At 39.9% G+C, this 14,720-nt stretch overlaps 1 protein-coding gene across 1 annotated transcript in view; it reads right to left on the minus strand.

The window, feature by feature from the left end:
• FSTL4 (follistatin like 4) overlaps window positions 1-14,720 on the minus strand; it is a 733,440-nt gene that overhangs the window by 113,002 nt on the left and 605,718 nt on the right. The window contains exon 6 of the mRNA XM_054977698.1: window positions 3,273-3,439. Within this exon, the coding sequence (XP_054833673.1) occupies window positions 3,273-3,439 (167 nt within the window). The remainder of the gene's footprint in view (window positions 1-3,272; window positions 3,440-14,720) is intronic.

The raw sequence follows: 14,720 nt of genomic DNA on the forward strand, positions 1-14,720 counted from the left end.
CTAACAAAAATTCCTTTTGTTAGAGGTTTACCATAGGATCCAAGCAGTCAGCTGTATCAGAAAATCTCTGCATGTCCTTATTTTCTTTCTCAAGGTAAGTTCACTGTACATATATTGAAAGACAGAATGACGGATGTAGCACATCTGTACACAATTTGGAAACTTGCTGTAAGATAAACTGTACCATTTTCATAATCACATTAACAGGAAAAGATCATCCTTTATCTATTTCACAACAAATAGTGAACATTATATGAATTAAAAATGGCTGTTTCCTACATTACCTTACATTCTACACAATTGAACACAAGCTCAAAATCCTGTGCTAGAAACAAAAAGGAATATTTAAAATCACTTTTAAAAGCGGAGAGATACTGAGATGCCTATCAGAGATGTTCTTTCTTAGCTCTGATATTTGCTATAAGTTGTGTTTATAAGTTTTACTCACGGAAGTTTACAGAATGTATTAAAGAGAGATATATTACCCAGAATACATTTAAAACAATCTATATCCTGAAGATATAAGGTTATCTCTGTTGCAATCAAAAGAAATATTTGATTATAAAACTATACAGCTGAAAATAAACTGTTAAGACTTTAAACAAGTATAGTAAGTAGATAGATACACCAAGGTTGCCAGATACTCTGAGGGCCAGATTGGGAGACTGGTGGGATATTTACCCTGCACGTGCATAAAACTTAGAGTTTGAGACTGATTTTTAGATAATTGTCCCCTGGCATAATCCATCATAATCCATCACTTCTACATAGGGCTGGAAATGACATCATTTTCTGGCAGTGCAGGAACATGAGTGCTCATTTCTGCCCTGTGTCTCCTGGGCGGACTGCATGCAGTCAGCCAATTCCCTGCCCCTCCCCCTACTAGCCAGATGAGCAGTGCGGTGTGTGTGCGTGCGCGCGTGTGTGCGCGTGTGCGCGTGTGCGCGTGCGCGCGCGTGCGCGTGCGTGTGCGCGTGCGCGCGCATGCGCGCAGGGGACCGGCAGCCCCATTTTGCATAGTGTCATGATCAACAGATGATTGATACTTACCTGAAAGGGTCATTGTGATAATTGATTAGTAATGTGATTTCTCCACAGGCTATGGTTGTGATATGAACAAACCATTGCTCAGTTGTAGAAGTATATTACATTATTACATATGTTTTGACCAAAATATTGCTACACTTGATTTGACCTATAAATTGTATTTATTTATACTGAGACAATCTTCATTATTGTATTAGTGGTTTCTTAGGAATTTCCTCCTTTGTTTAGTGTGTAGAATAAGAACAACAAAGAATTAAATAGACAAGTCAAAGACGTTATTGCTTGTCAGTATTAAAATTATTATAATTTATTATTGCCAACTTCTGGTTGGGAAATTCCTGGAGATTTTGTTTTTTTTGGGGGGGGGATGCGGCCTGAGGAAGGTGGGGTTTGGGAGGTTTATACCTCATCAGGGTATAATGCCAGAGTCCACCCTCCAAAGCAGCATTTTCTCCAGGAGAACCGATCTCTGTCATCTGGAGGTCAATTCTAATTCTGGGGAATCTCCAGTCCCCATCAGATAACCCTATTATAATTCAATGTTTTTCATTCGTGTTGTACTTGTATTTCTACAGACTATTAGAAGTTGGAAAAATATTAACTGCTTTAATCTTGAATTAGATAAAACTCTCAGTTACCTTAACTATTTGAAACTGAAACTAAACTATGATTTGCTCTTGATCAAGATGGCTGCTAATTGCCTGTGTAGATGAGGTGCCTGTGAGGTGAGCAGTGCCACCGAAAAAGCCCTGATATAACCAATAAGTTCAGGGAAATCATTTCACACTACCTCTCCCTCAAGAGGAATAGGTGATTCATCAGGTGCCACTTCAGGTTATGATGAATTGTTGGTTGGGATGCATCTTGACTGGCTGTTTATGCTAGTACCATGGATATATCAATAATGTTACAGACATCTTTTTCACATGGGTAGGATTAGCTAGCATGTTATTTACCATGTCCATTTAATAAAATTGTGGCCCATTTAATCTGTGACTTGTGTCTATCTCTTTTTTTTCTTCCCTCCTGCAACATACCAGTTTTGCATCTCCTCTGGTCCTGTAGGGGGAGTTCTCAGCGAGCTAAAAGAATACTGTTATTCAAGTCACTTTATATTATCAATCTTTGACGTCTGAAAGAAACTAAAACAATCTAGTTCACTTACATCACCAGTAGTATAATTTGTTTTTTAATAATAGCTGCAGTTTAGTACATTCAGTTTCTTCATGGGTGAAACATGATGAAATAATATTTACAGATGTGATAAAAATAGTCATTGCATATGTCTAGACAAATTAAAGCAGTGACTGAATAATGAGAACCCTATATAGTTCTATTACTTTACATAGATTTTGTAACTGTTGGATCATTATCTATCTCTAATGGCATTTGAGATAGTAGCCTCTCATGCCAAAGAAACCAAAGGATCATTATCAAGATATTATCAACTTATTATAATGAAACACTGATTGCTTGGAAATAATATTAATACTGGAAGAGGTTCAAGAATCAGAGAACCTGATCAGAATAAGTTGTTTAAGGAGTTCAATGACTAGAAACTGAGAAGTATTCTCACTATTTACCCTGTTTTTCTGTGTCTTTCTTTAAAAAAAATCAGGTCCCTTATTCTAGCTTGGTATTCAAATAATAACACAACAGGCAACACTTAAAATCTGATAAATGATTAAAACATATTTTACCCATTTTCCTTGTAACTTGAATGTGAGGGAGGGCACTTGAAAGGAAAAATTAGTAGTTGGGTGGGGGCATTTTACTATTAGCTGCAAAATTTGTGTTTGGGATATGTATTTGCTGGCATAATGTGTATAACATTTTGGACCTATTGAAAGAGAGCTTTCCCTGAGGAACAATGGCCGTTTTCACACTGCTTACCGGCCATGGAACATTGCGCTGAGCTCCTGGAATGACAATGTCTTCCTGGCGTGATTTTGCGCAAGAATGGGAGTTCTCACATGAAATGGTGCGCCAGGAAGATGCTGTCATTCCGGGAGCTCAGCATGATGTTCCGTGGCTGGTAAGCAGTGTGAAAATGGGTAATGTTTAAAATACACTGGAAATCCTGAGAGAATTTCAAATCAGTTTTTCATTATGTCATTTCTTTGCATTTATTGACTTGGCCATTTTAGGGTTTCTCTGCTGATTGCCCATTTAAAAATCATGTTAACTTCCTACACAGAAAATTGCACAAGGTACCAAAGACTTACATTGATATCTTCCAAATCTAAAAAATTCAACGTGACTCCGTTGCGTTTCCAGATGATTGGAGGCCTCAGAGGTCCATGGATAGCACAGGTCAATACAGTGCTCAGCCCTACGGTTACTGTGGTCATGCTAACCATTTGATCTTCAGGAAGTGTGAGTTGGACCACCTCTGTGAAAGTAATAGCAAAAAGTAATTATTATCATGTACACAATGAATCTGGCCTTTACGCTGATTGATTGGGGGAGGTTTCAGAAATAGCTAAGATATGAACTGTAAAAAGGTCAACTTTAGAACAACAACATGAAATAGGATACACTTCAATAAACCAGATTACAGCCTAATGCTTTATTTCATGCTTCCTGGTTGTCAGACTACCTCCCAGCTATTTAGAGAAAGACAGTAATATCATCCATTCTCATTTCTGTCCTGCAGAAATCGAATTCATATTAAACAGACTGTAGGACAAACTAAGTATGATAATATTTTAAGTACAAGTTTTTCTGAGACTAGCAGGGATGAATAAAAGCACAATTTCTACTGCTCTTATAGGCACTATACCTGAGAAACTTCTAACTGTTTCTGGATCAGTACCAATTAAACCTTTCCTTCTATCCTCTTCTGGTTTTATCTTGATGTGCTGAAAAGCTCCTATCCATTCTCCAGCCTTTTCTTCTGGCTACTACTGTAAACGCAAAAGGTAGGAGTGGCCATTAGTGACCTGAGACCCACTTTTGGAGGTTTTGGACCCAAATTTGGGATCCCAACCTCTGGGCTGCAAAATACTGCATTGACGGATAAGGCAGGAAACTCAGAAACCACAGGAAAAACAAGCCAATCCCATTGATTCAAAACAAGTATTTAATCCCAGGGTATCATTTTGTATTGGTAATTCTTTGTCCTCCTTCATATTATAGAGGACAGCTCAGGATGAATCATGAGTTGTGCCTGGATCAAAGTAATGAGGATTCCAGGGTGGAGCACATTCAAACTAGTTAAAAAAAACCTGAGGAAACCTAAGCTTGGAACCTACATTTGGGTTTGCATAGTTTCAATTCAGAGACACTTCTCTGCTGTAAAACATGTTTCTCTGGACCTAGGGGCTTTCTCCTCATTGAAAAAATTGCTTGAATGCAAACGGACCCTTGGGGCACTTCAGATATTCAGATTTATGGATTAGAGCTCACTCAGATGCATCAAATGTATCCTCAATAGGCATATATAGCTAGAAACAAGACTACAGAGGGAGTCAAAAGGCTAGTAAATGCAAGTGGCAATGGGTTGGATCCAGCATTGTGTATTCATAGATGCAAGGACTTATTTGTCTGTGGCACACAGCTTTTGCAACTTCTCCTGTAACAGCCTGAAATGCCCCCCACCCCACTGCTCATACCAGGAACAGGAGGGGGAAAGTATTTTGGACTACCACAGGAAGGAGGAACTGTGAAAGTTGTACCTACTAATGGAAATCCTTGTATCTGAGGAAACACTGTGCTAGATTAGGGTTGCCAGGTTCCCTTACCCTCTGGGCAGGAGGTGGGAGACCTGGCACTCATGTTTTTAGAGGTCTTCATGCGCACACAAAGCACTCATGTGCTCCCAGGCTGTGCAATGATGTCACTTCTGGGAAGTGACATCATCATGCAGGCCACATGCCACCCTGGGAGTGCTCCTGTGCTTCACAGTGGGCCAATTTCAGCCCCAAATGGACTCGATTCAGCCAGCTGCAGAACACAGGGGTGCTGCCGGAAGGGTCCTGATAAGCTCCTGTGCTTCACAGTGGACCAATTTAGACCGCAAATGGGCCCAATTCAGCCCGTTTTGGGCCAAAGCCAAGCCACCGTGATGAGCAGGAGCCATATTCCCCTGCCTTTCCCCCTGTCGGCCAGGTAAGCAGGGCAGGGGGTGGTTGGTGAGAGCAGGGGATTCCCCCCACCCCAGCAGGGGACTGGCAACTCTATGCTAGATCCAACTAAATGTCAGTGGCATTTCTCTGCAAAGCTCAAATGTATGTAAGATAAGCACAGAAGTCATTCACAATTAGTAATGCACAATATCCCTAATACTGCTAAGCTAACCCTAAACAATTCTAATTCAGAGATTTTATGATGAAAAGTATCTTTGAAGGATTTTTTGCGGGGTGATGGTGGAATGGTGATGACTTTCAGACATCATAGCAGGCTGAAAACTTTCCTATCATTTCCTGAATTCTGCCATTATTATTATATCAATTTTATGTCCAGTATTCTTATGCATAGAGACTGACCTGTTTGACCTAAGGAGGGAGCTGTTGGAATGTGATGGCATATATTATTTTGGAATGTGAGTATGTAAATGAGTCCCTAGGTTTGCATTAAGGTAAAGGCTACTAACTTTTAAATGAAATGGCTCCTACATCTTTGACAATTGCATGGTATAAAGAAATTCAATCAAGACAGTTTTTTCAGCATTATGATGTAATAACAGGAAAACCTGATGGTTGAAATTCTACCTGCTGTTTAGCTGTTCAAGAGACAGATGATCTATGGGGAAAAGGTGGTAACTTTGGGTGAGATACATGATGGGGTATAGATCATACAAATATATTGAGAAAAATGGATGTGGATCCCTACATAGGCTTTATAGAATGACTAATTTTTTGTCTGGCTGACTGTACTTTGCCACTGAAATATTTCTCCTCTTCCTTTAACATTATATTTTGATTAATGTCAGCAAAAAGAAAAAATAACATTTCACAGAATTCAATCACTAGTACATTTTGTACTATAGACACACACATAGCCCAAATACCCCACAATAGTATTATTATAATTTGCCTAGTGGACTATTATAAAACATGAAAACAAACACTGCCTATACAGACAGGTAAGGCATTTGATGCTGGAATTACTGTCAGTAGCAGAGAGTTGTTATTAAGCATTTCAAAGAGAGACAGTGAGGAGTGGTAGAGCAATCAAGATGCATTGTCGAAATTGAAACATTTACAGTTTTATCATTCCCTGGATATCTTTTCTTGGCTCAGACACTAAGGCTCTGGCAAAAACAAGGCCTTGGAGCGATATCACATTTAAATGTGCCAAACCGAGCTTTCAAGTTAATAGCCCATTAAGATGAAAGGGAGGAGGTATTTCACACCACCATTGGTGCTATAATACTCCAGTCTTTGGATGCCAAACAAACAAGACAACAAGTGCATTGATTCCAAGAGGGTTGACATCTCTTGAATCCACATACTCTGCGTGCCTGCAATTTCAGTTTAGTTGTGGCTGAATATCACGAACTGAAAAGCAAGTGCCATAAAGAAAGAGGTAAAGAAAGGTGTTTTTCTCTGTCGTTAAAAAACAAAAGAAAGAAATAATAAACCTTGAAATCACTGAAAGAAAAAATTTGGTTGAAATCTGCAGAATGTCAGGTGCTTAGGAGGTTCACCTGTCATATTCAATACCCCCCTGCAGCTGAAGCTGGTGCTGTTGAGGCGACTCTGTTATTTGAACCTGTGGTGGGAAACTGAAATTGGGAGGTGTTTGTTCCTGTTGTAATCTCTCCCTGGTCTAGGAGTTTGCTTGACCTTGAGCAGTCCATGAATCACACAGCCTGTTTTCCTGTCTGCAGAGTTAGAGGACTGTTAGGAGAAAGGGGGGCGGAATTAGGAGTAGCCTTGGGGAACCTATATCTGCTTGATACTTGTCTGTAGCCACCAGTCCTAGCAAGAATGGAGTAAGTGGATGATACTGGCGTCTTATCAAAAAAGAACTTTTACTCATGAAGTGAAGTCTCTTGAGAGGTGCCTGGCATTCTCACATAGGAGTCTCATCATGATTAAAAAGCAAGAGTCATCAGACCTTGGATCAAGCAGTTTCCCTTCAAAGCTGACATTTTTTCTAGTGGCAATATTTTTACCACATTGAAAGATTGAGTACTCTTCATTTTGACAACAATGGCAGTGCTTTAGGAAATGATGTTGAAGTGGATGAACTAAACAAGCAACAGAAGCTGGAAAACCATTCTAAAAATACTACTCCACAAAATGTTGCAGCTAAGGATGGCAACACTGAGAGAACGTCTACTTGGTTTTTGTGATTGTCAAATCTAGTTAGCCTTTAAGAAAAACTTTGATTAGGGATTAGTTCACTGGATAATCTGACCACATCCCTTCTACTGCCTTGAAATATTTTCACTTTATTTATGTCCAGAGAAATTAAGTTAGCTACAATGAAACAAAAATCAGGAAACTAACATTGCCTCAGCCAGTTTTAAGAGGAAAGAACTTTTCACACTGCTCAAGTTGACATAAGGAAAGATATGCTATATTATTTTCTCTCTTTGTCGCAAATGATAGCTTTTGGACGCATAGAATTCACTTGGATGGTATTCACATACCAGTGGGAACGAACTGCTTGTCAATTAGGGTTCAAGAAACTGGGTGAGTTTAAATGAACATATTGAATTACAAATTCCAAGAAGTTGATGGTATCATCAAATATAAGCAGTTGAAATGGCATGAGTGTATGAATACACAAAAGTTTCTAACCTTTGGTAGATGAGACACTTACATCATCCGAAATATCAAACAAAATGAATATACATGTGTTGAAATTTAGATTTTTAAAAAATCTACAAAATTATAGAAGGGTGTTTCACTTTTCAATTTAAGGTCTCAGGAATTGTCCTTCCTGTCCTGAAGGCCTTTACCCCTACCCACAAGATGACTGGGGGTTAGTTCCAATGCTCTCGATGGGGACTCCCACTTAAGAGATTTACAACAAGCATTTTTGGGGCTACAGTACCAACCTAATGAAGTGAGGAAGCAAATCAACAGGGCCAGACCAGTACCCAGAAACAGCCCGCTCCAGGACAAACCTAAAGGAACTAACAACAGAACACCACTGGTTCTCACCTACAGTTCCCAGCTCAAACTCATCCAACGTATCATCAGTGACCTACAACCCATCCTGGAAAATGATGCCTCACTCTCACAAGCCCTGGGTGGAAGATCTATCCTTGCCTACAGACAGACCCCAACCTTAAACGACTTCTCACTTACAATCATGAATCGGCTAGCAGAGTCACCAGCACAGGTACCAGGCCCTGCAACAGACCCAGATGCCAGCTCTGCCCTCATATTGACCCAGGAAATACAATTACAGGACCCAATGGTGTCATCTACACTATCTCTAGCTCTTACAGCTGCTCATCCTCCAACGTGATATATGCCCTCATGTGCCAACAATGTCCATCTGCTCTGTACATTGGACAAACCATCCAACCTCTACGCAAAAGAATAAATGGACACAAATCTAATATTAAAAATGGCAACAACCAGAAATCAATGGCAGAACACTTCAGTCTATTGCAACATTCCATCAAGGACTTAAAGGTCACTGTAGTTCAACAGAAACCTTTCAAAAACAGAATCCAATGCGAAGCTGCTGAATTGGAATTCATATGCAAATTTGACTCAGTCAGGCTTGGATTGTATAGAGACTATGAATGGTTATCTCATTATCAGAAGTAAGTGATTTCATTATCAGAAGCAAACTGATCCCATTATCAAAAGCTACTGATTGCATCTACTCCCCCCTCCCCTCTCCACCTATATATCTGACCAGTTTCTTCTTACCCTCCATGCTTCTGACGAAGAGAACTGTGATTCTCGAAAGCTTATGCTACAGTAAAGTTGGTTAGTCTTAAAGGTGCTACTGGACTCTTTTCTATTTGTAACATTATAGGTGTTATCACTGTTGATATTTAATGCTAATATACAGGGGTTTTAAAAATAAAAACACTACTATATTTGGAATGCACTGATAGGATAAAAACTAGTAATTAGCACAACACATGTTAAGCAGCTTTAATAAGGATTGCTTTCTTTTGAAAAGATGTAAAGCAAGAGTACACTCATTGAATTTTATGTCCTTTAATAACATTCTCTTAATCCTGCTTCTTATACTGATTTGTATTCTCCAAAACACTTAAAAAATCTTTCAGCATAGTCTTCCACACAAGCTTTTGAGGGTTCTTTTGTAGTGAAGTGTAAAGGCTTATTTTCACATTAAACCAAACATTATTTAGTTTCAAATAATAGCAGAAGTTCAGGAATGCAAAAGTACTTCTGTTCTGAGAAAGAAGAAAATGTATCTATCAATTAGTGGTTAGAAGAAGCCACATATATTAAAATAATAAAGATTAAACAGAGGCAATAAGTTTGGAAATGAGCAAAGTAGCAACCATAGGTTGATTCACCACAGGTACTGTTTGAAAATACAAAATCTCAGAGTTGATAGCACTGTGGGGGAGGGTTGCCAGCTCTGGGTTTGGAAATTCCTGGAGATTCCTGGGTTTGGAATTCCTGAGAGGAGGCTCAGCAGACATGTAACATCATAGAGTAAACCACCTTTTTCTCCATGGAAGAATATAGACTGAAACAAGTTGTAATTCCAGGGGAATTCCAGGCCCTACCTAGAGGTCAGTAGCCCTCCTGTGGGGAGATGAAACTGGATTCTGAGAACAACTGGATAAGAAGAAAGCCAGTACAGAGAACAGTTCCTGGATCCAGTAATTAAATTCAGAACTAGTTCATGTGTCAAGAACTAGCAGGGCCAGGAAAGCAAAAACTGAGGTTGGGCCAACCATGGATTCAATTGCTTCTGGCAGCAGGGAAGAATGGAGGGATGCCATTTAGGGATGCTAGGTCCCCAGCTCTCCCAGCAGGAGAGCAGGGGACCTGGCATTTACCTCTTTGGCATTCCTGAGTTCTCCTGGGAAGTGATCACACAGCCGTGGGAGTGCGCACTTCTCAGTGGGTCGATTTTGGCTGTAGATGGGCCCAATTCAGCCCATTTGGAGCCAAATTCAGCCCACTGAGAAGTGCTGGAGCAGTCTCGGAGGCAGTGCAGTGACATCACTCCCAGAGATGACATCATTGTACTGCCATGGGAGCATGCCTGGGGTGGCGATCCTCCACCCCCACTGACGAGGTGAGCACAGGTGGGGGATGGAGGATGGGAACGGGGGATCCCCTGCCCCCAGCAGGGGAATGGCATCCCTAGTGACATTAAAGTCCTGATTAATGGCTATTTAATTTAATTTAATTTAATTGCACATTAACTGCTGGATGACTTGTTTATTTTTAGGGGCTTTATAATGAATTATTTTATATAAAATATAAAATTTGTTTGTCTCCTGTAAACCATTTTGATATGGGATATCAAATATTTAACATCAGTAATGGATAGAGAATAGTGGTCTTGCTTTACAGTCTGATAATTGGGGCTATGGGGTGGGAAGGCAGCATAGTATAGCCCATGCTTGTTAGATATTGGAAGCTAAGCAGAGTCAATACTTGGATGGAGGACTATCAAGGAAGACTCTGTAGAAGAATACAATGTCACACCATCTCTGCTCTCACTTGCCTTGAAAGCCCCTTGCTGGGGTGGCCATAAATCTGTTGTGACTTGATGCCACTTCACATACACACAAAACTGGGGCTCTAAAAGTGATTTTTGGTATATTCAGATGTTGGAGAAGAGCAGTACAAACAAATGATTGCCATGACAACAGCAGCATATTGATTTGGGTGCATCAAAGACTTGGGAGCCAAAACAAGTGTATGTATGGACATTCCAAAATGTGCACACATGTTCATCTGTTACCTGAAGGCAGTGGACAATTTTTGACTAGTAACAAGTTTTTCATTCATGATTTTTAGGGCATGTTTATGTTTCAGGAATTATTTGCATATTAGGAAACTTACTGCGGATGGCGTCTGTGCATTAGGTCTTAGTAAAATATGACTTGGCAACAGACCAACTATGGGGAGCAAAAGGGAAAGAAAAGTCAAATTCAAGACTTTTTGTCTATTTTATATGGTGGGTGGAGACATGGCCAATGGGTATGAAAAGTATGTGAGTATAGGGAGGAAAGATTCAAAGTTCAGTCTTATGCAAGATGACAATTTAATTTTAAACTTTATAGTTTTGAAAAATCCCATTGCACTTGAATATGACATCCCATCTGGTATCTTTGAAACAAGCATCCTTATCTTCAGTCATGTAATCATGCCTTGTTAACTTTTCAACTCTTACTAAAGTCCAGAAACCCTTGCCTATTTCTCCCCTTCTCTCATTTCCTTAAAAAAAATAATCAGATGATCTTTAATAGGGACTTCGCTGACTTCAGTAGCATGCTCTGCATGCTAATTCAGTCAGGTATTACTAGTTGTGCTATTTTATCATGGAAATCTTTCCTCTGCTGTCATTTGCAGCCCACCAACGGCAATCATAATTTCACAATGAAGACATGTATAATTGAGGTCATTACAGGGAGCAACCTGGAATGAGCATCTACAGAACAAAACTCATTGATTTAGCATGGCTCAGAGATAATTTACATAGCAAATGTCGGTTGCACGTTCTTCTTTTCTCATGTTATAGTATGCAGTGAACTCTATTTTAGTTTTGAAAATGCTTTTTGTATCTTTAATTAGATCTTTTCAGTTTAAACTTTGGACGTGCCATTTTGAAGTGAATTGTTACTACTTTTAAATCTTTCTTACAGTTACTCACAGATATCTTTCGAAGTCTGAAATAGAGAAACCATTTCTTTAAGGTATCAAGCAGGAATATTTTGAAAAGATAAGAATTGTTTAGTTTTTTTATTTACTATGTATTATTGACTGAGGCTACAATATCTACTGGCATGTATCCAATCATGAACTTCCAAAGACTAACAGGTACCGACTATTTCCATCAATTTTCTCCCCTAACGGCAGATCCCCTATTAAGTTTGTCAACCTTCAAGTGGTGGCTAGAGTTCTCCTGGAATTACAGCTGATCTCCAGACTTCAGAGGTCACATCCCTTGGAGAAAGTGGCTCTTTGAGGGTGGGTGGGAGTGGACTTGTCTGCTGACATGAGACATCCACATGTCTGCTGAGCATTCTCCCCAAACTCTGATTTCCCCAGTCTCACCCCCACATTTCCAGGAACCTGGAGTTGTAAAATAGAGTTGACTGTCATCTGCAAATTGGTGAAACCTCATTCCAAATCTCTCAATGAATTCTTGTTTCCAATTCCATGTTAATTGTGGTGTTTTTTCAAGTTTGCACTGATCCTTCTGCCCAAAAGTACAGTATAATTAACAGCCAATTTCATACATTTTACATGTCATAGTAAAAATCATAAATCACATTTTAGGGAAATAAAATAGCTGTCTAACAGTCAAGCAAAACTAAACATGTTTTTTTAAAAAAACTAGGTTCCGTAGTGATGAGCTAAAGCCCAGGGTGATTTTTTGTTTAAAGGGATCACTGGGTGAGACAGATGTACTTCCTTCAGGCCCTTCAGGTGGACCTGGAAAACTTAAAAAGTTACAGCTCTCAGAATTACAATTCTAGTCTATAGAGAAAAGTTGCTCAGGAGAAAATTGCAACTCTATGGCATTACGTCTATGCTGAGCTCTGTCCCCTCCCCAAACTCCTGTCCTCAGACTACATCTACAAATATTCAGAAATTTTCAACCCATCATCAACAACCCAGCTTCCATGCAATTCCACTTGCTCCCAAGGAACACAATTGGGAGGGCTCAGTGCATAGAACAGGGAAATGGGAGTCCCATTCTGTGGTGTCCATGGATAGCTAGATACCTGCCACTGTCTGTTGTTACACAAGAATAGGGGAGACTAACCCGGTTAGTCAGCTCAACAAATTACAAAGACCGGGAATCAACCAATTAACCAGTTCACACTGGTGTTTTAGTAACAAGTGCAAAGTGCAAGTGCAAGTAATGTAAACAGCGTACAATAATAAATATTCAAAGTCCGTATGAGCAATGCATAAATAGTCTACAGTGGGAGATCCAGAGGTAGGAGAGCAGTGTGTCAAGATGCCAGTTGAATAGTTCACAATCCACACAGGGATGGAGAATCGCCGTGCCGACGGGCTAGTGCGTACGTATATTTTTCAATTCCCGTTTCGTGTTAAAACACTTCTTCTTGGGCACATCAATCACTGAAAAATGCAGATCTCCTGGTCACATACCCTCCTGGATCATATTCTATCTCTACTGTTGCTCCGCAAACAGTCCGTTGGAAAGCTTGTAGTAGAGAGAGAATATGATCCAGGAGGGTATGTGACCAGGAGATCTGCATTTTTCAGTGATTGATGTGCCCAAGAAGAAGTGTTTTAACACGAAACGGGAATTGAAAAATATACGTACGCACTAGCCCGTCGGCACAGCGATTCTCCATCCCTGTGTGGACTGTGAACTATTCAACTGGCATCTTGACACACTGCTCTCCTACCTCTGGATCTCCCACTGTGGACTATTTATGCATTGCTCATACGGACTTTGAATATTTATTATTGTACGCTGTTTACATTACTTGCACTTGCACTTGTTACTAAAACACCAGTGTGAACTGGTTAATTGGTTGATTCCCGGTCTTTGTAATTTGTTGAACTGTCTGTTGTTAGGCAAGGTAGAATTAGCTTGTTACAGAATCAACTTTTTTCACCTTAAATACTGTTGAAAGATTTTAGTATATTTTATAAAACAAACATTATAACCTTTTATTGGATAGAACCAATTGTCTCTAGCTAGCAAAAACAGGCACTTGAAAAGAGAGATGTAGGGCTCAACCCAGTCAAGGTTAGGTATTGTTAAGTTGCATTGCTTTCAATAGGAGATTGAAAAATGTGCTGAACTTTCTTCCTTTGCAATCATTAGAACTAAAAGTGGATATTTGGCTGGATTGTACCCTTACTATCGTATTTACCCCAAAGGAAGATGACCTTGAATGTAAGATGACCCCCCACTTCCAAAGAAGAAGGACATAAAAGCTTCTGTTGGCTACATTGGACAGCAATCACAGCTTTTGTCATTGGTTGCCATTTTGGGCCAGAAAGCACCAATCATAATGATCCAGCTGATAGCATTCCCCTCTCTCTCCTTCCATGTCTTGTGACTGAGCCAGAAAGTGTAGAAGAAGCATGTATATCTGGCGGCTTGGTCAAGCAGCCTGCATGCAGCCCCCCACACCAGCTGAAGCAGAGGCTAGCCTCCTTCTCCCTCTACATTTTCGCACAGAGCGATAAAGCAGGGAGGAAGAAAATGTACCCAGCAATTGAGAGGCAGGAGTGGCCCCTGACTGGTTGGTGAAGTTTGCTTGAAAAATGGCTCAGTCAATAATATGTAGTAAATAAAAAACAGAAAACAAAATGCCCCTCAGATAATTTTCCCCACAGGACGTAAGGACTGGATAAACCCAGGATTCTCTAATCTGTCTGAACTGGATCAGATGGTCTTACTGGATTTCAGGAATCTCAGATGTTTTGAGGATTCATGAAACCAGATCCGGATTTACCAGATTTTGGGGGGGGGGGGGGGAGGTGTAATCATTTGTGCCCCTTTCTCACAATATCCCATGAAACTTATGTGATAAAGAATTACAATCT

The sequence above is a fragment of the Eublepharis macularius genome, chromosome 4, assembly GCF_028583425.1.
Source record: "Eublepharis macularius isolate TG4126 chromosome 4, MPM_Emac_v1.0, whole genome shotgun sequence".
Classification (NCBI taxonomy): domain Eukaryota; kingdom Metazoa; phylum Chordata; class Lepidosauria; order Squamata; family Eublepharidae; genus Eublepharis; species Eublepharis macularius.